Source organism: Eurypyga helias, unplaced genomic scaffold (assembly GCF_000690775.1).
Source record: "Eurypyga helias isolate BGI_N326 unplaced genomic scaffold, ASM69077v1 scaffold14624, whole genome shotgun sequence".
Taxonomy (NCBI): domain Eukaryota; kingdom Metazoa; phylum Chordata; class Aves; order Eurypygiformes; family Eurypygidae; genus Eurypyga; species Eurypyga helias.
Genome location: NW_010244506.1, coordinates 10,827 through 38,811, shown reverse-complemented (window position 1 = coordinate 38,811; position 27,985 = coordinate 10,827). Strand labels below are relative to the sequence as shown.

General features: G+C 44.0%; 1 protein-coding gene across 1 annotated transcript in view; it reads left to right on the top strand.

The window, feature by feature from the left end:
* Positions 1–22,039, top strand: part of ABCD2 (ATP-binding cassette, sub-family D (ALD), member 2) — a gene marked incomplete at its 5' end in the record, with an annotated part of 44,193 nt that extends 22,154 nt beyond the window's left edge. The window contains 4 exons of the mRNA XM_010149784.1: positions 11,317–11,462; positions 18,341–18,425; positions 19,143–19,268; positions 21,815–22,039. Coding sequence (XP_010148086.1) covers positions 11,317–11,462; positions 18,341–18,425; positions 19,143–19,268; positions 21,815–22,025 — 568 coding nt within the window. The remainder of the gene's footprint in view (positions 1–11,316; positions 11,463–18,340; positions 18,426–19,142; positions 19,269–21,814) is intronic.
* Between the last annotated feature and the right edge of the window lie 5,946 nt (positions 22,040–27,985).

Below are 27,985 nucleotides of genomic sequence, written 5' to 3'. Positions count from 1 at the left end.
GGAGAATCAGAGGAAAAGACAATGAAACTGGTGAATTGAGATAAGAACAATTTAATAACTGAATATAAAAGAATATTATAGTGATGCTAATAATATTAATAATACTACTACTAAAATAATAGAAAATAAACCATATTATACAGGTGCTCACCACTTGATGGCCAATACACAGTCAAGTCCCAAGTCGTGAGAATCAGAGCCAGAGTCCCAAATCCAGAAAACATGGCTTCATACCAGCCACTGAGAAGAAAATTTACTCTGTCCTGACTAAACCCAGAACACTCCTGCACAAAAGTGGTGTCACTAATATGCAGAATTCTTCCACTTACATTCTTTTGAGATGTTTTCCTTGATGTTACAGAAGAGCTAAGTTTCTTCTTGTCTGTGAGGATGCCCAGTTGTAGGAATGTTTCTACTAGGATCTCTGGCAATCAGCTGCTCTGTGGTTTGTAATATATTTTAGATACCATGTTCTTGCCAGCATGAACGTGCAATGCTTCCACCCTCCACTTGCTTCTTCTGATGTGATTTTTGAATGTCAAAAGTCCTCATTCAGTACCAATAATTGTGTTGCCTGTACCACCTTTCTAGGCATCCATGCATGTACCAGACTGTTTATGGAACTTCATTTAAAAGCTGGGAAAACAGGCTTTGAAATACCTTTTTAAGCATATTGCCAGGTTAAGCTTAACAAACGTTTTATAATTATGAAGTCACTAAAGAGATTATAAGAACTGAGTACGTGGCTGGTATTTATAGGATTCAACCAGTAAAGCAACTGACAATCTATTTAATCTGTGCTAGATTCATTTTCCTCAGACAAGCAGCTTGCTTGCCTTTAAAGTTTAGTTTTGATAGCAGTGCTAGGGGAACAAATTCATCTGCAGGTTAACTGAGATTGCCGTGTAACTTAGCAGTGGTATGAACAAACCTGCACGTTAGGAAGTAATCTGGTGGTTGCATTTACATGACCTGGTTTCTGCAGAGAAATGCCATTACTGTGTCCAGCTTGAGCACTTCCTTCCAGCTTAATGCCCTAAACAGCAACTGTGCAATGAAGAATCTTTGTCAGATTAACAGAATGGCAAATGTTTACTATTTTAATAATATTTTGCTTAGGAATATCAAACCCCTGCTTCAAATGCCTTATGCACATCAAATTATGAGGAGCAACTGGGCTACATATCACTGAGAAGCACTGGGAAAAAAAATACAAAACCTGCCTGACATAAAAAGCTTGACATGAAAACACTGAAAGGACGCTTGGTTCTGTGAGGGGAGGACAAGTGAAAGTTCTAACTGCGTTATCTTCCCTGTCAAGAAGTCTCTTCTCCTTCTTCCTACAGTTTTCAATCAGAAACTCTCATTACAGTGCCCTATTCTTTTAAATATCCACATAGTAGACATAGCAAACACCTCTGTCTTGAGGAGAAGGTGGTAGTCCTTCCCATGCACTATAGGCTCTGCCTTTTGCCTGCCCCATGTCCTGGGCTCCAGAACTGTGTCCCAGCTCCAAAGTGAACTGAACCTTCAGCCCTCTCCTAGGCCTTTCTGTGGTCTGCTCACTCAGACACATTTCGTAGGGTCTAGTCCCATGTTTTCCTGCCTGCAGGATGAGGATCTTGCCTTCTGTCCCTCCTCCAACTCACTGTGGTTTCCAGGGTAAATACAAGTTTATTCAGCATGGTGATTCTGTTCTGCATTATTGGAGACAGGGCAGTATTCACTAGTAACGACCCACCTTCCAGAGAGAAGACTATTAGCTGGTTTTGTATACAAGTGTTCAACCCCAACCCCCTGCAAGCGAAAACAGTAAGCTGTCAGCTCATGCTCAAAGGTAGAGCTTGTCTATGTTCTTTTAGGGAGCTGAAAGTTAGACCTCCTTGTGTGAGCTTTATAACGAGTGAACTGTCCACCTCCAGAGGGTGATTCACAGCTGCAGTGCACCAACAAACAGTGTTCATTGTCAGTCCTGGTAAGAAAGGTATTTGAACTCTGTAATGCATTAATTAAAATTCCTTGTATTGGAGATAAGGAGTAAATTGGTAGCACAGGTAATCACAGAACATTTGAGGTTGGAAGGAACCTCTGGAGGTCCTTTGGTCCAAACTCCTGCTCAAGCAGGGCCACCTAGAGCTGATTGCCTGGGACCATGTCCAGACACCTTTTGAATAGTTCCAGGTATTGAGACTCCACAACATCTCTGGGCAACTTGTTCCAGTGCTTGATCGCCTTCACAGTGAAAAATTGTTTCCTGGTGCTCAGGTGACATCTACTGTGTTTCAGTTTGTGCCCAATGGCACTGGTCCTGTTGCTTGGCACCACTGAGAAGAGCCTAGTTCCATCCTCTCCACACTCCCTTCAGGCATTTACATACATTGAGGAGATCCCCCTGAGCCTTCTCTTCTCCATGCTCAACAGTCCTAGCTCCCTCAGACTTTCCTCACAGTCCCTTCCTCATCTTTGTGGTACTTCTGTCCTATCAGATCCTAGGAACCCAGTGCTGCACAGCATCAGGTGGACTTCTAGTCACAGCATGGCATGCTGCACTTGGTCTCATCTGTGCTAAGGATCATTGGCATTGTGGTCTTCAGTGCTCTGATAGGGTTTTCTCAGAAGTAAACAATTCCATTTATCATTTCTACTGTCAGGCAAAAGGATGTTAGCATGAAAACATCCTGCTTCACATCAAGATAAAGACAAGGGCGTGCAGATGGCGTAATGGCTGATGCCAAGTGGGAGCTGTCTGCAGGCTCCTCTGTTACGATTAGCTGGCAAAATGCATCCTGCAGCCCTGTGATAAGTACAGCACAGGCCTGAAGGCTAGTTTATATGTGCAGCGCAGTCCAATGCAGTGCAGCAAAGTATAGCACAGGCCTATGCCTGCTCAGGTCAGCGGTTATTGTGGATAGCTAACTCCTCAATGCATAACAGTCCTCCAGTTCAGACCACTGCCGTTGTTCGTCCTGTGTCCTAGGACAAACATCTAGGACACCTAACACCTACGGGAGGTAGGTTCACTACAGGAGTCCGCTGATGACTGGGGTGACTAACTCAGGCTTGGATGAGTAACTTTCAGGTGAGATGAGTCTCTTCTGCAAGTAGTGTGGAGTAGTTCCCAGAACACTGGATTTTCAGTTCTTTGTGTTTGAGTCATTAATTATGTCATGGTCTCATGAGAGCATGTAGCAGGTGGGTTTCTTTCTTCAGTTCGGCATGCGTGCGCTAGCCTAGCTTAGATGGGAACATGGCTTTTCCAAGAGGAAAGGCTTTTCCAGACTTGTTTATCTGCCTAGCATTTTGCATTAATTATGCCCTATCAGTTTTAGTTTCTGCTACCCATTACTAGAGCGCCTTTGTGGCCACTGCAGGTAGCTGTAACGCTTATAAAATGGCTATAATAATGTTCTGTGTATCCATACACATGGTGCATCTCTGTATTCTGCACTGTCACGTTCTGTCCTGTGTAACGCAAAAGTGTTGCACAGAGGATTAGAGTGGAAGTCATCACAGTGTATGACTTCCCACTTGCTGGCAAGGTGTCTTACTGGTGACACTATTGCTCTAGTGTTACTTGTATATTGGTATCCTAATGCATGCAGAAATATTGCCATGGACAACTAAGCATTGTAGAAACCCGGAGCAAAAGCAGCCTCTGCTCTAGGGGCTTCACTGTTTGCACTTTCTCTTCTCTGTGGAAGTAAGGTGTCCCTTCTCATCTGCCAAACCGTGGATAATTTGGGATCTTTCTAAAAGAGGGAAACTGCCTTACTCAGTGTGTGATATTGGTGTGATAAAAATCAGAAACACCTCTTTGTCTGGGGTATGCCTTGTGGGACTGGCAGGTTAGACTCTTGTCCAGAATAGCTTATTGTTCTTTCTTCAATTCATTGATCTTCATGATCATCTATCCAAATAATTCTGTTATCATCAAGACTGCCAGAGGTATGAAAAGACTGGGCCTGCAAAAATCAGATGCTTGAGAAAAGGACAGTGTTCTTCCTTCATTTGTCTGGCTGGTTTGTTTAATTCCTTGCAAGAGGTATAATTATTTCAGATTGCATTAGCTGCTTGTATTTTGTAGAAATTGTCTGGGTTTTGTTTTTAATTATACATGTGTTCTTGTGTTCTTTCTTTGTCTCTGCCTATCTGAAGATACAAATAGACTCAACTGGATAATTTTGTGAATTGTTCACCTTAAACTTTTATGCCATCTGACCAGTTCTAGTTACATTGTAAGAGATGTTAGTAATGGTGAATAAGTAAATCATGACATGAGCTGATACCTGAGCACGAGTAGCACTTTATATTAAAGGCTTCTTTTGCCTTTCTGGTGATTATTTTCTTGCAGAAATGTGCATAGCTTCTTTGCAGAGGGAGACACAGAGTGCTAGTGTGGGTTTTTTCAGCCTTTGATATCAGATTGTGAGTATATGCATTGAGAGTTCAGTCTCTCCTACTGTGCGTTTTATTTCCTGTTAACTATGTTAATGGCCATAAGCTGATTACATTCCACTCTGGTAACTGATCTATCTGAAATATTTAGAGGATGTTCATGGCTAGTTCTGTATGAGTGGAGGGGAGAGTTCAGTGTAGGGTATTTTAAAGAGAGATAAATTATTTATATCTTTAGAAGGGTTACTGAAACTTTAGCTGGCCCTCAAATCCCTTGAACTAGATACAGTGCAATAAATTAAGGATGTTTCTTTTTTTAACATTTTGCTAAATATTATATTATTTACTATTTTTAAACTATTTGGTGATACCACCTTCTGTGTGGGAGTAGTGGATAGAACACTTGTTAAGAAGAACGTAATTCACATTGATTCAAGACATTGTATTTTCTCAAAGTTGTAGTGGTGGTGCCATCATTAGTTTTTTTGCTGTTTATTTTATTAATGTCATCAAAGAACTATTAGGAATCCAGATTGCTTTACTTAGTGGAGGTTGGCATTTTTATGAGCATCACTATTGATCAAGCTTTGCTGCTGTTGAAAACTGTGTTTACTACTGGCCTAAATCAAGAGTGTGGCAAGAGCTGGAGTTCTGCTGAGGTGATTCCAGCTGAGGTATTACAGCACCTAAAAATTACGATCTGGGCACCAGCAAGGTGATGGAAAGTTCTAAATATAAGTGGATTTCTTAGATAGGCTGGTGTGCTGGTTTTAGTCAGGAAAGAGTTAACTGTCCTCGCAGTGGCTGGGATGAAGCTAGGTTTCTGGATTTACCCTGAGAAAAGTACTGATAAGGTGTCTTTTTAGCTGGCTCTGGGGCGTGCCTGCACCACATTTAAGGTCACTCTCAGCTTCTGATACTGCAGTTGTGTTCCCAGCTCTCTTGCTACAAGCAGTGTGTGGGGACATACACAGTTCAGACAGCTGACCCAAACTGACTGAAGGAATATTTCATTCCATAGCACATCATGCTCGGTACTTAAGCAGGGAGTGGGCTTGGGGACCATGACACTCTCTAACTCTCTTTTTGCACCTTTGCTAACTTCTTTGTTAGCTGCCTTGCTAACTCCTTTGCTGGCTCGTTCATTAGTGAGTTGGTGGGTCAGTTGGCTTTCCCTGTCATGCTTTCTCTCGTGCGGCTCACTTGGACTCTGCTGCAATTGCTCTCGGGCTGGCTTTCGGACTCTCTGACTCTCACTTCTCAGGACCTGGCTGTCCATCAGTCGGCAGGGGGTGAGCTATTGTAGCATATGTTTTATTTTCTATTGTTTTAATTACTTAGTATTTGTATATATTCATTTATGTGTATATTATTCACTTACATTCAAATAGTAAATAGTTCTTATCTCAATTTTACAAGCTTCCTTGTCTTTTTCCTCTGATTCTCTGTCTCTGCTCAAGGAAGGTGGGGAGAGGTGTGAGAGCAGCTGGATGGAGTTAAACCATGACAGCAGGCAGAGGCTAAGGGCTTTAGGAAAATTATCTGAAAAACTTGTGTGCTAGGTAAAGGGAGCCACCTAGAGTTAATCCGTAGGAATCTCTAAACGTTAATACATATCTGAACTCCTGCCTCTTCCTGAAGTATAGGTGCCAAACTGAGAGCTAAATGTTAAACCCCTTTATCTATATTAAGTCCTCTTCTGAGAGAAGGCTCCTAAATCAGATCAGTCCCTCCTTTAATATGTTTTTACAATGCTACCAAAGGATTAGGATAGCATTACAGAATGGTTTGGGTTGGAAGGGACCTTAAAGATGATCATCCAGTTCCAAACCCCCTGGGTGTCCGCCATGGGCAGGGACACCTTCCACTAGACCAGGTTGCTCAAAGCCACATCCAGCCTGGCCTTGAACACTTCCAGGGATGGGGCATCCACAGCTTCTCTGGGCAACCTGTTCCAGTGCCTCACCACCCTCTCCATGAAAAATTTCTTCCTGATATCTAATCTAAATCTAGACCCATAGCAGAGGTGCTCCAGCCCTCTGAGCATCTTTGTGGCCTCCTCTGGACTCGCTGCAACCGGTCTATATCCTTCTGATGCTGATGGCTAACAGAGTTTCATAAGATAGTTTACTGCATTTTATATTAAAGAGCATTAGGGAAAGAAGGAATAACATAAATAATACATGGCACAAGGATTGGTACTAAAGTCTCTCTCCTTCCAGCTGAGGACTCTGACTGCTGTAATATATAATAAGGCTCTTTCCAATAACTCTCTCTTCAGACGCATGATTCCTGCCTCTTAGCAGCAGTTTCCTTGCTTCGTTGGGAAGATCAGAAGATGCCCTCCCTTTGACTCCTCTTTAGCATAGATGCTAGGCTAGAAAAATGGTAATCTGATGCCCTGCAAATTGAGAAGAATTTAGACTGAACCTAGTTTTTGGAAAAGATTTGCTAACTGTTAGCTTGTCATACAACCCCTCATCTTGCATCTCCAGTAGCTGTAGTGTTTTGTGTTAGACTTAAAACTCTTGCTTTCATGCTCCATGCTGTACTGGACTTTCTGGGGAATTAGCATTTGGGCACATCTGTAGAAATGAGCTGTGCCCTTAGCTTTCTGGACTAGAGTCCAGAAATATCCCTTAATTTCTGATGCCAGCCACTTAATTAAGATACATTTTGAGCACTTTCTTATTCCAGGGTGCTTATAATTAAGACTCTGACCATTCAGGTTGCTTTATAGACTCTCAAAGTGCATATTGATTAGTTGCTATAATTCTTTAAAATATTATGGATGTCAGAACAGGTTATCAGTTCTGCCAACGCTGTCTATTTTGCATGGAAGGTTAAAAAAAATCCTTTGAATATATTTGGGAAACATCAGTTAACATTTCAAGTGGATATGGCTTGCTCTGATTTTGGAAGAAACATTTGTTGACATCTAAGCAAGTCATCCTCCTTACCTTGCTACCCAGAAGAGTGAAACCCTCTGCTCTTCAAGAGATCAGTGAATTAATATATGTACTGCTTGGTGACAGTGTGCAGTGTTAATCTACCACCCCTTTACATTGGCATTAGACCTCCCTCTTTAAGCCAAACAGCCCCAACATGTAAATTCTTTTTTTGGAAAGTCAAGTGACTGGTACCTACTCCAATGTGTTTTGTAGTACTTGCACTTTTCTCCCTCCCCAAAGCTAACGGCAATGAAGAAACCTTGTCATCACCAACACTTGCCCTTCCTCCCCATCTGATTTCTCTGGGATTTTGCCAACAGTGTCATGTGCCAACAGGGTACTGGGGAATTGTCTATATCACAGGCTTCAGATTGCAGAATGTCTTGGTATCATCTTTCTTTAAAACCTGCACTGCAGGGGGGAAGCTGTAGGCCTTAGGGATGATGGCTTGTTAGGGCAGAAGGAAGTTACAACTCTGCAAAGTGAAGTGCTGAGTGCACCAAACAGAAGTTGGTGATGCAATGAAACCATCAAATTGACTGAAAAAAGATCAGTTTATGAGAACTGAAAGTGTCTCTTCCAATACATGCCTTGAAATTCCAGAAAACCAGGCAAGAATCAGTATGTTTTCTTAGCTTTCTGGAGGCTTGATACCAAAGCTTTAAGAAAGGATTACTGATCTTAAATCTTGTCTCTCCAACAGTAAAGGAATCTTTTTTCAGTGAGCAGAGAAAGAAAGAAAACAATGGCAGAGCTATTACCGTCAAAGTCGTGACCTCCATGTGGCAGAGGAGTGCTTTCAGAGTCTGTAAGAGTGCTTTCTTTGTGGCTGGAACCCAGACACTCTGGCTGAAAGGAAAAACTCCATCAGAAATTAGTTAAATCCAGTCAGACTGGAGTATTACTTCAGGACAAAAAGACTGTTCTTGTTGTTTGAACTGCTAAAAATTTAATGAAAACAGTATTTTAACAAGGAGCTTACTGGTAAAGCCAAAATTTCACTGTTGCTGTATCCAGTTATCCATACTTCTTACTACTTAATGTCTATCTGTCACACACCTGTAACCTCGATGACAATACCATCTCATGTTTAACAGGTTTTAGTGTATTTGACTTTGTGGCAGCCAGGGTAGGTAAGGTGGTCATTGTCTTCAAGTTACGGACAGAGAAATGTGGTTTAGTGTGAGATTGTGAGTATGAGTTAGATGGGATCTCATCTAACTTCAGCACTTCAGGAGTTAGTTATCTAAGTTAGTTGTCTGGGCTCTGTTCCCCGTTGAGGGAGACACCCAGGAGGGAATCCATCTCCACCCTAAAATAAATGGGTTAAAGCAACCACAGAGTTGCCTCTCTTTGTTGGCAAGAGTTAGAGTCCCAAATGAGATGTTTCTTGCTAAGCAAGAGGAAGTGTTCCCTCAAGGACATGAGTGGTTCCCTATGGGATGAGGGAAGCAGGATGTGCTCTCCCACCTCCAAGGACAGACCCGTAACCATAAGCCATTCTTCCTCTCTGCTAGTTAGTCAGTAATTGAGGCGTTTCGCTGTTCCACTGCTGGGCTTTTTAACTTTTACAGACTGGGTGGGGAGAGGTGTGCTTGGTAGTACCGGTGTGTTCAGATGGGAGACTGCAAGGAAAATCCAGTTGTACCAGGAAGCGGTGCTGGTGACTCAATAAACAGCACGGCCACGAGTATCCTGGCACGGGGCTTTTGAGCATTGCCTTCCCGGTTGTGCTGTAGGTTAAATTTCAGAGCTGTTAGTCATTACAGAATCATACTTTGCAAAAGTAAGGTATTAAACCCCAGACAAATTATATGATGGATAACTCTGTCCTCCTTGCCCTTATCTGCAGCTTCACCTAAATTACAGTGTCTTATGCACAACCTGATTTCACTTTTTCTGAGCCCAGGTGGAGTTGCTTTCTTCTGTCCCAGAGATGGCAGCAGTCTGGAGCAAGTGAAGTGATTCCTACATATGCAAGAAGTAAAGCCCTTTGGGATTTTAGATGGAGAGCACTATGGAAATACAATATATCATTACTTCATGCAGTCACATAACTTTTAGAGTTGAGATTTTGCAATATCCCCATTAATGTAAAATGGTTCACTGCACTTGAGGCTAGTGTTCATGTGGCAGCCCAGAGCGGCACTCTTCCCACGATAAGCAAAAGCAGAACAATGAGCAAAGAGGAGCAGCAGTGCTTGTATTTGGCTTGCGGTTCTGGTTTGACTTCATCTGGGTGCTGGCCTGCAGCAGGGAGATGACCAAGTATCTGTGAGCAGTTCGGATGCTCTGTCCTTCCCACCCTCACCCAGCTGGTGGTGAAGGTAGTTTCACTGTGGGCGGGTACAGACAGTTCACCAGGGATGTCTGTGGCCCTAAAACCAACGCAGCTGATGCCAGCTTGAATGTGACTTTCGGTTCACGTTGCAGCTTTAGGTCTGTAATTCTACATCTGTTGCATTATGAATCCCTTCAAATTACTCTGTGGTGTATTTTAGGAGTCTCAAAACAACAATGGGTAGATCCACCCCTTCTGCAGAGACACATCCAAGGGAAGGGAAGAAATCTTTGACGGTATTACACATTTCTGTCAGGGAAAGCCTCAAATGCATGGCTGAGACCTTCCCACCACACAGGTCCAGAGCTCTTCAGGGACGAAAACCAACCCCTCATCAATTCTGTGAAGTTGTTGGAAGCAGTTCTCTGTGGCAAGAGCAAGCTGCCTGGAATCCTCCTCATTGCTGGCCCAATTTTAACTGCTCCTCTCTGTCATCATCCCCTGGCATCACAGCTTTAATAAAACTGATACTGTTTTGGCAGATGAAACCAGAGGGAGTTAGTGTAACTCTTGGCACAGAAAGCAGGACAGAATCTGGAGCCTTTTTTACAGCTCTGGCCTTCTCTCCCAAACTCAGAATCTCACAGATTGTTCCTGAGGTGTTTCCAGCTTCCAAGAGCTATCAGCAGTGTCTGTGGGACAGACTGGATATTTGTCCTTTGAAAGAAACCCTTAGAAAAAGAACAGCAAAATGATGGTTAAATAGGTGTGTCTTAGATTGCCTTTGCTCTCTTAGCCTGAATGGTCAGGTATCTCTTAGAGAGCTGCAAAACTGTTCTTTGAGCTGACTGTTCAGAAACTAGGAGGGTTTGGGGCCTAGGCTGTACCAGAGGCTGGGCACAGCTCATGACATCGTAGAGACTGTCCATAGCCGTTCCAGGGACACGGCCATGACTGAGGGCTCTGGCTCCAAAGTGGAGACAGCTTGTTTTAGTAAGATGGATGGAATTACCTGCTCTGGGAACGTGATGATTCAGAAGCGGCTTCACATGCAGCTCAGCCTTGTGCTTGGCAAAGGGAGGCTGGCGTTGGGAGGTTTAAGCTGATCAACTTCTCTGATGTATGCTTTTTTGCAAGTCAGAAGCGTTGGGCTGGCTTCTAGAGCCAGCTAAGCAATACGCAGTCCCAGTTCTGCAGTCCGGGATAGTAGTGTGCAAAGGAGGCTCTCAGTGCTTTCCCGCCTGTCTTGGGTGTCTCCTGCTGCACCACGGAAGTCTTTCCCAGCTTGAGCTGCAACGTTTTTGTTACGATTTGCTTTTAACATGTGAGCATTTAATTCAATTTCTAAATCTCTACATTTACCAAACCTTTTGAATACAGCATAGAGCTTCCTGATTCCAAGTGAAAGCATTCAGATGGGCTAGGAAGTGAATGTTTATTCTGCCTGATCTGTCATTTTGTTTTCATGCTAATACTACCCCTGTTGCTATGCTGTAATCAGCTGTTATGGAAACAATACATTGTCCCTAGGGTAAGTTTATAAAAACATTCACCCACAGTGCACCCACAGATAAATCCAGTTTTAGCAATGTGGTGTTTAAAGCATTATACTCTGCTTATAGAGCACCAGCAAGATGCGCTTGCTTGGAGCCAGCTCCATATTACCAGTTTCTCTGTGTTGTTTCTCAGGCCCTATATGTCCATTGGAACACTACGTGATCAAGTCATCTATCCAGACTCAGTGGATGACATGCATGAGAAGGGCTACCAAGATCAAGACCTGGAGTGTATCCTGCATATGGTTCATCTGTACCACATTGTTCAAAGAGAAGGAGGTAAATTGCATATTTTTGTAAAAGTCTTTACAAAACCTGTCCCTCACCTGTGTTTTAGTGTGACTGACCTTTACTTACTGAACTGGCAAAACCGGATCCAGACCTTTTGTGGTTGTGGGAGGTGCACAACCACATGGTTGTTGCCCCTGATATTAGTGATATTAATCCCCATTAAATCCGTGCCCAAGCTGAACATCCTTGTTCTCTTGCAATGGCCAGTCTTTTCACGGAATTGTGAGATCACTGACCTTCCTTCATTTTCTTAGAAAATGTAACCTGTCTTAAAACCTTATAATGTCACTGACTGCGTCAACTCAAAAGCATGTGAATGAAGAGAGTCAGGTCTGCTTTCACCTCCCTGATTTGTGGGGAGCCTCTCCTACCACACCACTAGGGTGAACACGTTAAAAATAACCAAACAACATTGGCTGGCAGTAGGGTGTTACCATCTCCCACTTGCTGTTTAAGTTGCCTTATGTTCTCAGCATTGTTTATCCTAAAAGTAGGGGACAGTGTAAATATGCTGGCACAGTAAATGTCCAGATGCTAAAGGCTTCTTTTGTGTCTAAGGAAATGGAGCATTTAATGGCTTTTTTTCCTCAAGCATACCAATAATTTTCATTGTTTTGTTCCCACCAGCCACTAATCTCTAGTTTGAATTTCCTCTCCATCATTATGCTTTTAAAACAGACATAGGACAAAGTTGTTGACATTTAGAGAGAAAGAGGAGGATCTTCAAGCTCCCCTAAGGTGCTGACATCAGCAGTGCTGGGTCAGCAGTACCAGTCAAATCCGAGTAGGGCAGTGAGAGATAAAACCAGACCTTAAAACCACTCCTTTCTCTGCTGCAGATTTTCTTTGTTTTCTCCCTCTTAATTATGCTAATCACAGGGGCACTGACTGGCTCAGCCGTGATCAGAGGTGGGTCTGACTTGGAGCCAGGAAAGTTTCTAGAAGCTTCTCACAGGACCCACCCATTGCCCCTCCCCAACTACCAAACACGAAACAGAGCTAAGCTCAGTGACCGGAGTAATTGCAGAGAAGGCCTCTACTCCCTACACAGGTTTATAACTAAATCTGTTAGCATTCCTGAGTCATTTTCTTCACTAAGTGAAGTGCCCAAGTTGCAGGAGAACAAGCAGATGTGCTGGAATGGGGAGCTGGAAAAGGAGGAACAGTTAAATTGTCGGTGGCAAGAAGCCGCTGTGGAGTGCACATTCATAGCGTGCTGGTACTTGTAGATGCACTGAACAACACATGGCCCTCAGTGGCCAAAACCATATCCCCAGCAGTCTCCGAAGGCACATTGTTGTGGTTTATGACCCTGCAGTTGGAGTGTGTAACTGATGATGGAGCAGATGCTGTGCTCCACGTACGAGGTGCCATTGGCTAGGGTCAGTGCTCTGTATTGCCAAACTGAAACCTCAGGTTTGGATCAGCCACGCTCTACTTTCTGTGCCTAAGGACAGTAGTCCTCTTTTATTGCTGACCCCATTCTTGCTCTTCTGCCTGTCAGACTGTGCATGTGAGACACAATCTATGTAAAAGTGTAGAGGACGCTGTTACTGTTCACTGGTGCTCTACTGAAACTCTGCTTGGGATAAGGGCACGCTGTGCAAAAGTCTGCACCAACAAATGCTAAAAAAAAATGTGTCGCAGGTACTTTGCAATCTAAAGTGACAGAAGTGGGCAAAGCCGGAAAACAAGGAGAGATTACCACATACCAGGAAGTTTTTAGGACCATAATACACTTACTTGTTCCCTTTTCTCCTTGGACATTTACAGGAGACAAGTGCCAAGGTAGGAGCAGAGAGGAAATCCGTGACATATGATTTGACACGTTACATGGATTTCATATACTTAAATATTCTTTACAGCTCCCTCAGTCTGGGACAAAGACTCATATTCTGATTTTTGAACCAGCAAGCCAGAGAAATACTTCTTGAAAATGAACAATAAACATTTTTCTTACACATAGCTGACTTTTATTTTAATGCCAATTTTTATTTTATTCTTTTACTAAAATCAGACGTTTAAACTAAAATGATTTCTATTAAAAAATGGAACTTTTCTTTGCAAAGTTACAAAAATTCCCTTATAAATCTTGTGCAACAAGGGATTTGCCCCCAACTCTCTTTTTCCTTTTTGCAAACTGCTTTGCTGGTTGACAGACACTGGATTTTCCAATAGAAAAAAGTTTTGCTGAAAAATTCCCATCAAGTTTCTCTTTATATATTATATGCATTTTTTGAAAATGTACTACATATGAGGAAAAAAAAAATCAGTTAAACCATTTTTAGTTATTCAAATTCTTGTGGAGAGATGGGATATGTCCGTGTTGTTTTGAACTGTTTCCATGAACTCTTCTAAGAATGGATCTATCTCAGTCATTGTTACAGAAATCTAATATAGTTCTTCAATATTTTTACTGTAGATCCCCTTCTCCTTCTGGGCCTTGCCCCTCTCTCTTCCCCTTTCACCTATCCCCTGCAGTATTAAGCCTCTACCAGACAGCAGGCTCCTTAGGGCATGACCCTGTTGTGCTGTAATTGACCATGAATGTCACGTGTGTATAATATGGTGCTTTGCAGTTTTGTGTTCTGCTCCCTGTGGGAAGTTATGAAAAAGCCAGATGGAGCCAGAAAGTGCGCAACTCTGTCTCAGTTTATTTGTCCTGGTGTGACTTTCTGTCTTTAGCTGAATTACTTCCACATTGCATCAGTACAAGGGTCAGCAGATTCCAAGTGTAAAGTAGCCAAGAGCCTGATGTTGTTCTTGTTGCTGCCAATGGCAGAAATTCCTCTCTTTTTCTAGCAATAAGGTTTGACCCAGTTAGAAGTAAATAGAATAAGTAGCCCAGTTTGGCATGTAGTTTCTGAGTTACCCTCATGAAACTTTTTTCAGTCGTTAGCAACAGAATACACCAAAACAAGATCTCCCTCCTCACCACCACCATTCCTGATGTCCTTGAGCCCAAGTCCTAGAAGAACCCAGTATGTTTGCTGTTGACAGTAGCACTCCTTGCTGCTAGGGGCAGAATTTCCTTCCCACTGAATCCCACACCGACCTCTGTCACCTGCTGGATGCCATTGTGTTACTTGGCTTTATATTATCAATAAGGTGCCCCCATCAACACCCAAAAAGTTGCTGGCTCTATGACATGGTTTAACACTCTCTACCAGAATCATTTCACACAAAATGAGGGTGGCAAAGAAGGTTGTGTTCAGCACGGGTGGTGAAAAGGCATGTCCACAGATCGTGGGTAATAGCATGGAGATGTGCAGTGGATGTTTATAAAGTGGTTCCTTTTTGACCTGCTTTGAAGATCTGTATATATACAGCAAGTGCCAGTCGTGATGCAACCTCAGGCTGCCGCTAGCCTGTCACATGAGAGGAGCCGTGAGTACGGGTAGCAGCATGCTGAGTGCGTGACCGGGCCTGTCAGGCTGGGGCTGATGACATTACCGAACAAGTTCAACCTGTTCATGGTTTCTCAGCACCCCAGATTATAATTATTCCTCATTATTTTGCACATTTGTCATATCTTTGGGTCTTGTCCAGGGAACCTTTGTGCTAGGCCACGTTTAAACACACAGACAAGCACATTTCCTCTCTCTGAGATTTTTCCATCTGATCATATTAGTCCTGGATTTGCTTTTGTTACTGGTACCAGCAGGAACTCTGGAGCGCTCTGCCGGCTTTTCCAGTGGCTCTGAAATCCGGAGACACAAATCCCTGCAGTGTCATGCTGAGCTGGGGCTCGCTCAATTGATGGTCTCTTTGTTCCTGAGCTAAGGATTGGCCTTGCATATTCATCCTGCACAGCACCGGCCTCTCTTCTGTTTTGACAACTGCCTGGGGACATTCGCTGTGCAAGAGGCCTCCATGTTCAAAAACTCATCAGGGGTGGACTGTCTGGCTGCAGTTCTTTCATCTGTCTGATGAGGATTTGGAAAAGGAACTTTAAAGTGTATGTTTTTATGGCAGGTGAATGCTCTGTCTTGCATGTAGGTGCAAGTATTCAAGGATGAAGGATACACAGTGCTACAGACCCCAGATGTAACCTTTTTTTCGTTGTCAAATTTAGCTTGCTTTTTCCTTCAGAAAACTGAGGTAAAAGGAGTTACAAAAGAAGCCATGCAAGGAAGTGAAATGCTGCTGTCATGAGGCTGTCACTAGTTTGGGCTGGCAGCTGGCATGTATTTCTACTGCGGTTACTCTGCCCCATCACATTGCACATGCTCTTTGTCTTGTGGTTGTAAAAGGCATTTCTGTGACATCCAGTGTTCATCACATCTACATCCCATGTGCAGTCAAAGGCTACGTGTAACGAGAAGCTGTGCAAGGAATTTGGATTCTGAATGTCAGGATTATGTTTGCACCTACTGAGAGGTTTATGCGGCGTTCATGGACAAGCCATTTCGTTTCTTCTGTGTTCATGGACATGGACTCATTTTTCTTTGTTTGAAAAGTGAGTGTAGCTATGGGTGACATAAGCCACTGACCTGGCTGATACTTGCAGAACACTAATGACCTTCACTGATGTGTTCCATGTTAGCAGGAAGAGAAGAGAAACAAGTAAGCGCATCATTGTTAATGCACAGCAGGGAGTCAGTTTGAGTTACAATGCCCAAGTGTTCAGAGGAAATTGTTCAGACATTAGAAAATAATTTTTTACAGGGATAATATTAAAATGGATCATTCCTTATCTGTTGTTTGAGACATTACAAGTGGCAAATAGGAAGGTTCAGGAGGGAGCTATGCAGGACGAGACAAGATGCTCTTCTAATAATCAGTTAGAAATTAAGTTGCAGTCACCGCAGAGATGACCGTTGTATCCTGGTAAACAGAGGCTAAGTGTTACACCTTTAGAGTAAACGACAGAATGATTTTGCTGACAAAATGATGATGCTTCTTGAACTTCATTCCATTTTTGTCTTTTAATGTCTTTATAAACCAGCTGATCTGGAAGAAACTGTATGAAGGCAGGCACTGCTTCCCCAGGCACGTGTGCACACATGCACACCGACCCACAGCCTAGCTCACATCCAGATCCCTGGAGCTCGTCTATATTCTTGGCTTAAAAATAACACAATATAAGCAGAAGCCTGGGTGTTGTCTTCAGAAGCATAGTTGTTTCTATGGCTTTCATAAAGGACCATTCCCATCCTTTGCCCCTAGAGCCCTTTGCCAAAAAGCAGTGCTCCAGGTGTTTGTTGGGAGCTGAAGGTGTCAGTGGAAGAGCACTCCAGCTCTCTGTGTGGTCCCAGCACCCGGACTACTCAGCAGCAGCAGCCTCTGAGTGTCTGTTCCCTTTATCAGAGTTCATCCAGACGGTGATTCAGTTTAATCGTTACACAGATCCATCTTTGCTAGGCGCCTGCTGATAGAAAGTACTGAATGTGCCCCTGGCTGGGGGGTGCCCACTGGGATCCTTAAACAAGAATGGAATGAAACTAAGGAAAAACAATAGGATTATTAGAGGTGATGTATGCCTCTGGTGTGTGCATGCCTGTTTTTTTAAATCTAATTATATACACATATATTAAAATCATGGCATTGTATTTTACAATTTTACACAGAGAAAGTTCTTGGAATCCAGTCTCTGGCATTATCAGTTCCTGTTTTCAGTCACACAGCCTCTTACCTGGTGCCTCACTGCGGTGTTGTTTAGACCTACCAAGCCCTGGTGTAGCACCAGGCATGGGCAGAGCACTCCCCAGCCTCCTGCACCCTCACAAGCCCCACTTGTCTCACCTTTGTTCAGGTATCAGAAGTGACATAGCCCACCCTCCTTGCTTGACCTTGTTTATAGTCTTTTCTGGCGACTGTTTATTTTCATCTGGGCAGTGGCAGAAAAGGGAGTTTGGTTGTGTTGTTAATTTTGTAGTTAGAGTGCTTCTGGACTGATTTGGAAAAATGCTGTCTTCGGCGCTTGGCCCCACTCCAGCTGCCTGTCTCATGGATAGATGATCTGTTGAGAGAAACGTCTTATCAGATATTCTCTACATCCACACTTTCCCTTTTCAAAACTCAAAAATCCATCCATATGGATTGTTTGATTGAGAACATTATCAGTAGGGTAATTTGGTATTCAAAGTTTTTCATTAGTGGGAATGAATCATGCCAGAGTATGATTTTGATCTGGCATGAATCAATCATGAGTGAATCATGCCAGAGTCTGCCGTAAGATCACAGATAAAATGCATCATGCTCCCGTTGCATGTATCTGAAAGGGATAAAGGAAAAAAAAAAAAATCAGTTAAAGGCCATGCAGGGGATTAAATACGGATACCCAGTGTTATAACAGTTGAGGATCATTTCTAAATACAAGGTAGTGGGAAGTGTGTCTAGAAAATCCTCCTGTCTGCATGCAGTTTTGTATGTTTGCTGTTTGTCTGTGCACACAGAATGCATCCCTGTCTTCCTCTGGAGTTTGCTGACAACTGTTCTTTGCCTACAGTAGTGAGCGGAGTCTGGCACTGCTCTTTATGATTCTTACATTTTATTTCTTTGAATTTGTTTTTAAATTTCCACTCACATCTTTCAAGAAGGAATAGCAAATTGTTCTATAAAACAAACACGACAGAATAAAATGGTTAGTTACACACAGGTGAAAAGATGTTTTTTTCAAAGAAATGGTAAGTAAAGTTTTTTGACAATACCTACATGACCAAGAAGGTTAATTTCCACTTTCAAAATTGGCACGATCTTTGGGACATTTTTCCAATTGAGTACCAGTGGAAAAGCATTCCCAAAGATGCAATCCAGAACACTGAGCTGTCTCCTCTGCAGTGGAAATGGTCTTTATGATTTTGGTTGCAGATTGTAGAGATTTCTTAATAAATTTACATGTTTTGTTTGCATTTTTTTAAAAGGCTGGGATGCCATCATGGATTGGAAAGATGTCTTATCAGGAGGGGAAAAACAAAGAATGGGCATGGCTCGGATGTTTTACCATAAGTAAGCATTTTGATTTGTTCTTTAAGTAGCATCTGAAAATGAGGAAGTGTTTTGCAGGTTTCCTGTAATAGTTTGAGCTGTAGTAGACTGTAATCTCCATGCAATATGCACTACTGCTGTATGGTTGTATAGGACCTCAGATCTTGTCGTTTACGCATACAAGCTCTCCTTTTAGTTTGGGCAGTGCCTCTTCAGCTTTGCTTTTGGTGACATACCATTACATTTTCCAGATGTTCCTTTCTTTAGCATCTCGGGCACTAACATCTTCCCTGCTTCTGTCCTGTAAATATTGCAGAGGTCCAGTGGACTGTTGTAGAGGATACGGGAGTTGGAAACTTTGATTTTGGAGACTGCAGGTACTGCAAAGGCAGCTCAGTCCATACACAGCAGTGGATAGAAACTTCCTGAGTTGGCTGTAGTTATGGCATGACTTAATGGCAGGGCAGAATAATACTAGGTCAGACTAGAACACAGAAGTTGGATCACTGTGTATGCAGATGGACCAGGAAATAAAACCCACTTTTCTTGGAAGCCAGGCCTGCACCTGAATAATGCATGGAACTTTATGTTATTGCTAGCCAGCTTCCAGCTGTGGGTGAGAGACAGCTGTCTGGCAAAAATAGGTTTCTGCTTTCTGTTGTTCTTTTAATTAAACATCATACATGGGAATACCATCCAAAACTTAGAAGAATAATGTTCCTTATCTGCTTTTCAAAGGCCAAAATATGCATTGCTGGACGAATGCACGAGTGCTGTAAGCATTGATGTTGAAGGAAAGATATTTCAAGCTGCAAAAGCCGCTGGGATATCCCTGCTTTCTATAACACATAGACCTTCTCTTTGGTAAGTACGTTCAGGAATTTATCATGGTCCTTGCTTTCTGACAGGCGGCGAATTGGACTTTATTCTTTGTACTAGGATAGTTACTTAATCAGTATCTACTGTACTTTCTAGGATAACTTGTCTACAATAGTAGCAAGGTAAATACATTTTACATTGATTTTTTTTTTCATTCTCTGGCATTCCTTTCTTTTTAAATGTGTTTCGGTTATTAACTATTAATAGCAACATGCAGGTATCTAAGAGGCAATAAATTAGTCCACCACACCACAGCCACAACAGATATCCCCAGATTATTCTGTGAAGGTGACAAGATACATGAGCTGTCCTGGGCAAGTTTCCCAATGCTTGGGAGAAGATGGGAAACATAGCAAGTGGTTAAACTACTCTTTGTTCTTCTGTAGGAATAGTACATCTAGAATTTTAACTTCAGTTATGTCCTCTATCTGCAGCATTGTGAGCTTTCAAAATTTGATTGTCTATTAAAAAAAGAAATACTGGAATTCTGAAAAACATCATTCTAATGAGGGAGTACTAAATATGGAAGAGTCTCTCAAAGCTAATAAATGTAGTTACTGAATACATAAAACCACCAAATACTTTGAAGGTCAAAAGAAGATCGAGAAGGTGCAAGCTGACATTAGCAGAGACTCGTCGTTCTGAACTCCTTGATCTCTACTGTCAGGTTGTTTGCTCTTTTTAAACTGATGACAAAAAGTCCATTACCAGTCTGTTGCCACGAAGGAAACAAATTGTATTGGTGTCTGCTTCTCTGATTCCCCAGCATTCTCCCTTCCTCTGTGGAGACAGTGACAGTGGAAATGTCTTCTGTTGGATCAGGACCTAAATGTTAAGAAAAAAAATGAGTATTCTGATACGGAAAAAAAAAGTCACATAGACATTTGTTTTGAAAATCATTTAAATTGTAGTTAAAAACAAAAGTAGTAGTTAATTTTTTTTTTTTAAGCTTGGCATTATTTTTAAATCACTGCTCAGGAAAACAGGTATCTGAGAGTATCCCACCAAAGAGGAAGAGGAATTTCTGCAAAAGAACTTGTGAGAAAGACCACCTGAGTTCAGTTTCCTACTGACATTTCCTGCTTTCTAGTGCTAGTGCTACTCAGAAAGATATGGAACTGTTCTTGTAACTTCCACAGTATTACTGAAATTATCATAAATCTAGTGATTTGTGAGGAGTAAACAGAAGTGCTGAGTGTTCAGAAATACGCATCAAATGCCTTTAACTTGGGTATGCTTCTGCAGGGACTGTACTGTGCAGACAGAGAACAAGTTCGCATGCTATTTTCTCCTCCTCAAGATTATACCAAGAAATATTTGCTATTTTAACCAAAATATTGGATACTTTTCTAGACCACAAACATTGGATGTCTCAATCAGCTATCACCTTCCTGATTTTGGAGGGTTTTGGTGGGCAAAAAATAGGGGCATAGATTAAGCATTTGATGTCACAAAGGATAATATGCAGGAAGTGAGGAATATAAGCCTGGAGTTGAATCTTTTGAATCCCATGTCATAAGCTATTGAGTTTATTAAACTGTCACATTCCCTGGATGGGATTTATAATCACTGTTTCATGATGGATCTCATCTTCTATAATTTATAGTGATAAATGACACAGTCATACCAGCAGCTCTGAGGGAACTCTCTGCTCTTCTTCTTGCACCTCCTGATTAATGCCTTGTCAGGTCCTGACAGACTCCACATGTACACCTTTGAATATTTTCAGTGCACACACCCTGACACTCACTGAAAGATCTGGGACTCCTACACAGACTTTTTTATTTTGGCCCCTTGCAAACTGAACCATGTTTTAATAAGACTGGAGGTTTCTTCAGCCAACCTTATAGGATGGAGGGGAACAAATTGAGGTGCAGTGTGAACAAAGTGGAGTTTTATCAGTAGCATTAGGTGCACTGTGCCTGCCTGAATGTATTTTCTACTGAGTTAAAAAGTATCTCAAAACCCAAGGTAAATAAACTGGAGGAGAAGGGAGCTTTGTCTGCTGCTCCTCTTCAGGCTCCTGGAGAAAGGGGAGTTTGACGGAGTTGCAGTGGAGCAACTGCAGCCACAGACAGTGTTTCTACAATGGAGGCGGAGGGAGGGAGGCCACCACCTCGACCAGGGACAGCAGACCACGCTGAGGACCCTCCGCAACCCTGCCGCCTGCTCCTGCCAGCGTCGCTGCTGGTGATGGGCTGCTCGAGGGAATGACCGGCCCGGCCGGGGAGCTCACACTGGTGCTGACAGCTTAACAGCTGGCACCCTGTGGCCAGATTTCACCAGAGGTGCTGATGGCCTAGGCAGGTCCTGGTGGTAGGCCTTGAAATACTCAAATCCCAATACCCCAGTCCCAAGAGTGTACTGGGATTATGAGTCACTGAAAAAAAGTCTTACCCAGTGACCCAAAACTGGACGACCCTCAACTTCTGAGGGGCACCACTGAAAAGAAATACAGGCGTCCATATTTGCGTGCAAAAATGAACCATCTGTTCCCTGTGCCATTATTAATGTTTTCATTTCTACTGCAGGAAGTACCACACTCACTTGCTGCAGTTTGATGGACAAGGTGGCTGGCGTTTCGAGCAGCTGGACACCGCTATCCGTTTGTCACTGAGTGAGGAAAAACAGAGACTGGAATCCCAACTTGCAGGAATCCCTAAAATGCAGCAGAGACTGAATGAACTGTGTAAAATCTTGGGGGAAGACTCAGTGCTTAAAACAATGGACAAAGAGGAATAAATAATTTATGTTTTATGTTTTTAAAAGTATTTTTTTAGTTATAAGCATTACAAATTCAGCCATTATCCTTTGCATGCATTGTGATAGAGGCTTAGAGCATAGAGAAACACAGCCAGCAAAAAACTAATGCTCTGAATGCTCTGTAAGACTTTAGTGTTTTAGTATTAAGGAAGAAAGTGGTTGAACTGTGAAAAGAAAATAAGCAAGCGCACAGAGTATAAGATTAGTCATTGCAGCTTATGTTAATTCCTAGTGAAAGCCCAATTCACTGCAAAAAAACTACCGACACACTTGGGTTTTGTAGGGGAATTTTTGCCCGAGACTTGGCCTGCAGAATGTGCTCTTGTACCAGGTCACTGTGTGCGTATGACATGCCTGCTACGCAGAGCAAACCTGGCATGAAACTCAGGCATGGAGCACGGCAGAGGCAGCATCTGGGTGAGTATGCAAATGCATGCAAAAATCTCATTTGGGTATAAGAAACATTCTTTCAGCCCGTGTAAAACCAAACCCTAGTTCCACTATGGAATTGCATACGCACCTTTACCTGCGTTTCCATTGGAAATAGCGTAATAGACTGACCAGAAGACAACTGTCCAAGCACCCTCGCGACAGAGAAATAGGGATAGAGCTAAAAATGTAAAATGCTCGTGCTGTACTTTATGCCATTCTGCATAGCTTCAGAGGCTCTTTGCCCTTCATGATCCATCAGTTCCTTCGGGGGATTATTTATGTCCCCTGTTAGTAGCCTCTGTGGCGGGGGGTGGAGCACTGGGCCTGGCATCAAGTGACTTAGTTTCCACTTGACTAAGCCATTCATCTGCTCCATGGGTCTGATCCAGCCGGCGTCCATCTCTGACCCAGTTCCTCCCTTGGTAAATCACAATATAGACACTTGCTTGTTCCACGAGACGCGTTGTGATGGGAAGGACTGTCGGAGAGGAAAATGTTGGCTTCTGACAATACACTGAATTCTCAGGCAGGGCTGTCCTGCCTGTTAAAATGCTCAGCACTTACAAAAGTCTGTGAAAAGTTAGAGCGTTCTGTAACCACTAATTAATATGCCTGCCATGTTTTGGTAGAATGTCTGAGCGCTGCCCTCCCCATGAGCAAACGCACCAGTTAACAGCTTTGCTTTCGGATGCGCTCACTGCTTGTCCCTGCTGCACTTCAGGTCGGTAGGAACCCGGTCCCCACTCAGTCAGGAGGTGCTTTAAACAGAAACCCCTAAGACAGTGCTGGCCTCAAGGCCTTGCCAGAGACCAAACACAGTGAACTCTGGTTCAGAAATAAAGATGGGAATGTATTTAAGAGCTCCTGATCGGCTCTCCGTGACTGCATGTACTCTGCAAATGGGCAGCTGGGGAGCAAAGGCCCAGGAGGATCAAGCAGCTTTGCAGACGGGTAAATGAGCCTTAACTGAGATGTAGCAATCCTGAAGTTTGTTGGTTCTGTTTTTCCTAGAAAAAGTGTGATTCCTTAGAAGATTTCTGTCTGCGCTGCTTAGTCTGGGGAGGGGCAATGCATAAGGTGTTAGGAACTGTTAAGAGGGGAGAAATATTTTGGGGATATTTGCTGAACTGGCATGTTTGAGCACCCTAAAGTCAATATAAACTGTTCCCTTTTACTGATCGCTTCAAGAACCAGGGGAAGGTGAATTAACTCCACCTGCCAAATCCCGGTCCAGTGCACTGACCATTAGCCCATCTTCCTTCTCACTGTGCTCGTCTTGCTGCTCTTCCAGAGCTCCTGTGGCACTTGCACCAGAAGATGGAATAAGTCTGCTCGCTGTCCTGCTCCTCCAGAGTCTGTGGCTTGAACGTAACCCTGTACTTGTCCTGGTGACAACAGTTTGTTCCTCTCATTAGTTTTCTCCGTAGAGTTCCCTGGGACATCTCACTGACGCCGAAAGGAATGTTCTTGGGAACTCTTGAAAGGGATGAGAAATTAAGGTTCAAGATAATGAGATGTTGTGTTATAAAGTGCAGACTGGAGGTCACTGCTGTGGTGGATGACATGTGCACGCATTTTAATTTGCAAGTGCCTCTGCTTGTCCCTCTCCCTGAAGGTGAGCTTTCCTCTGTCTCATCTTCAAAGAAAAATTCAGAACTGCTGAGGAAAAAGAGAAGTCAGCCAAGAATCTGTTCTCGGTGAGCATAAATGCGGTGACTGATGATTGTAAGGGCTTGTGCGTTTCTGAGTTACATTTCTCTGCGATGGTGACGGATCACGCATGCCCCTTACGCGTGCCCTCGTCCCAGCTAGTGTCCTGCTAGCACAAAGCAGCCACAAAGCCACCTTCCCACAAGCCTCTCCCAAGGCAGGAGGTGGAGGAAGGAGCATTAATTAAGTGTTCCCTGCCCCCCCGTCAAGCACTTTACCGTGTGGCTGGGAGCCAGACCAGGATTGTCCGGTTCCTGCATGAGGAGGACACTGAAAAGTGCTGAACAATTGGCCCGATTCAGCACAGCTCCAGGCACGGCCCTGCGTGCTCCCAGCCTCCCCCCAAAGCTCTGCCGTGGCGTTGAACTTGCTGGGAGCTGTTACGGGCAGGTGCAGCGCCTGAAATCTGCTGTGCTGCCTCGCGGGGATGGAAGCTGGCCATCCCTCACGGCACAACAGAAACAGCCTCTGCGGAAACCCTGTTTAGAAGAAGGAAGTTTGTTGCTGTTTCTTAAAATGAGATTCTGCATAAGACGTACAAAAAGATACCTAAGTTACTGGTGAAATTGTAATGAAAGTTGAAATCACGCCGGAATCAGTGTGTTAGTATTTTCCTTGGAGTTTGATATGTATTTCTTGGATCCAGTAATAGACTTAACCATTCCCATTCGGTAATAGAGTGTGAAATACCCTAGCACCTCACTCTGCTATTTACGTTCTTGTAGGCGTGACAGGAACGATAGAGGCTGGTACCAGAAGCCCTTCTCTACATACGAACTTTCTGAGTAATACTGAGCCAGTTTTAGAAGGAATTTCTGTATCAGTAGCTCATTCTTTTTAAAGTTATTTTTGGGGCTGGAAGAGCAGCTGCCCTAGAGATTTTCTCTGCAAACTCTCTGAGTTGTTCCAAGGGCTAATTGAGTCGGGTGTCACCGGTTCTGTTTCTGGAGAGTTTTACCTCTGGTGCAACACTGGGCACAAGCCAGCTGGCTTTATGCTGCTTCAGACCCAGCTGGGAAAGCACGAGCAGAGATGCCCGCTCCCCACTCGAATAGCTCAGGGAGATGCTGTTCTGGAGCCGAGGCACTGGGAGCACTTGGTCCTGGCAGTGTGAGAGGGTCGGAGCAGGGCAGGACACCTTGGTGGAATCCTGTTTCATCGCACAGTGAGGGCTGTTCATCAGTGTTCATCCACTGCTGGCCTTCAAGAGCTGTGACTCCGCAGGGTGACGGGGGAGCAACTTTTTGACCTTCCTGCTGCCTGTCATATCCAGCTGGGGCTAGCCAGATCCAGCTCACAGTGTCACGGCTCTAGGCATTCATGGCTGGATGCTGCAAAGCCTGTGAGCACCCTCTCATCCCCCGGGACTCAGGGCAGACTGGACTTGCCTGAGCCTACAACCTGGAGGAGTACAGGTGCTGAGCAAAATTCATACCACTCTCAGGCATGGAGTAACTACAGTAACAACGTGAGGTATCCCCGTCAGTTCGCTCAGATCGCGTTAGGGTTTTTTGCAAGAGTCTTCAGAACGGGAGGAAACTTTTGCTTCTTTGTTTGTTTTTGTGGGATTTCAGTATTTTAACCTGTGAGGAGTTTGTTTTTCACCTACTTTTGGGGCCAGACTCGTTCCTGTTTTAGACTTAGAAGCCCTCCTGCAGGATAGAAATCTCCAAGTGTCCTTGAAAGGATTTTTTTTAAACCGGTGGGATTTGCATTTGAGGAATGTAGGACTGGGTATTCAATGGCATATTTTGGGGAAAGTTGCAATAAAAATTGTATCCTAAAGCAAATGGACACATCTACAGCCCCCTCAATGTCTCTGAATGATGGTAGTGCATGTCAAGGTCAACTTTACGAGCCTGCGATCAGAGATTTCAATCGTATGTAGAATGACATCCCCCTACTGAGCTGTTCATGAGGCTTAAGAGAACTGAACTGCTACTCGAATGTGTCTTTGTCTTGTTTATGTTTGGTATTAATGCCTTTTAAGAGCAGACAATTTATAAAGCAATAAATTATGCTTTACAGCTGTAATTTATTCCAACCTCAAATAAAACATGTGGCATTTACTTTGAGTTTACGGAGTTCGTCGTGAGTCATACGCAAAGCAGTCAGGACCTGCCTGGGAGCCCCTTCCCATCCTTCCTTTCTGTGGGGGAGTAGGAAAGCCGGGGTGGATGTTGCGTGTTTGCAAGTCACGGCAAGCGTTTCATTTCTCGGCCAGGCCGGCGTCAAAGGCTGCTGTGAGGTTTCTCATGTCCCGTGCCCATCCACCTCGGCGTGGACCTGATGGGTGACAGGAGGGTGGCAAAAGCTGTCGCGACTTGTTGGGGAGTTCTGCAGGGGGGCTGGGCACCGAGCTGTGTGCCAGGGGATGGGTCGGCAGCATCACTCTCGCAGGTTGTTATCATGAGCTTTGTAAGATAATGTTCCACATAAAGCATCAAGGGCACAGATCTTAGAAGCGAGTGCCCATGTTAGTCTAGAATAGCAGAGGTTCCTTTTTTTCCTTAGAGATTAAGATCCAAAAATACAGTCTCTGGAACAACAGACTACCAGGATTATGAGGACCCTAGGGGCACTGGTCGACTTCTTAGCAACCAGAGCTGGCTTGTGTCTCGCCACATCCCAGCTGCGTGGCTGGGGATGATGAGGTGCCCTGAGGTGCTACAGGACCTGGGGTATGCAGCTGAGGAGCCCACGGCGACGGTGGTCACCTGAGAGCTAGATCCTCCTGAGTGACTGCAGGCCTGTCCCCTGTGCCTCCCTTCCAGCACCAACAGAGAGCAAAGTCCAGGACACAGACCATGAGAAGGGCGTTTCTGGGTGTCTCCGGGAAGCTGTAGGACCATGCTGGAGCTAGACCAGGAGGAGACAGGCGATATTGTAGTGAGGGAGGTGAGCTGGGAGCTACAAGGCTACACTTGAGTTACACCTTTTTTGGTAAGAGGTGCTTTGGGGTCTCTTTTTTTTTTTTGATCAGGCCACCGGACCACTGGTGCCGTGTGCTCGCTGTGAAGTGCTGCAGCCCTAAGCCCCTGCTCAAGGGTGAAGCGTCCCCAGAAGAGACTCATGTCACAGGGACAACATGGACTTGGGAAATACTCAGAGCAGAGGTGTTCAAAGGCTTCCCACAGGTGAGATTTTCTAGTAAGTGGGGATTATCTGGAAGAACACCTTACGCTGCCTCTCTGTGGCCTTATTTCTGATTATGGCTCATTCTGCAGCACCTGCTTTTTAGATGAGTGTCTTTAATCTTACCTAGTGAGACCATCCCTGAGAGGGTAACAGTGACGTATTAAAATTACTGCACCCACCCAGTGCAAGTTGGGTGTGTATGAACAATCGATTTTTAAAGAAACCAAAATAAAATACACACTGTACTTCTAATATTTTTGTCCTTTGTGTCTCAGTTGAAATGTTCTTCAGTTTTAGACACACTGCTATGAACGCATGAAATTTATGACAGACTTCTCCAGCAGTTGGTGTTTCCTGTGCCGGTGTGTTTGGAGATCTCTATCTTTATTATAGAGGTTGCGCTGCCTTCCTTCCCACCCCCTTGGCTCGCTTTCTGTCCCCGCCGGGATGGGTGCAGGGCTGAGACACCCGGGTGCTGGTGCCTCCCCCTGGGAAACGCACTGTACAAACACGCGTGTGAGCAGGTGAAGTCCCTGAGCATCGCATGGCCAGGCCTCGCAGCTGCTTCCCAGCAAGACAGGCAGCATTCTCCTGGGCTGGCACCGCCGAGGCTCTGCCTCCGATGGCAGGGGATGGAAGAGAGAGGGCGGGGTGGTGGG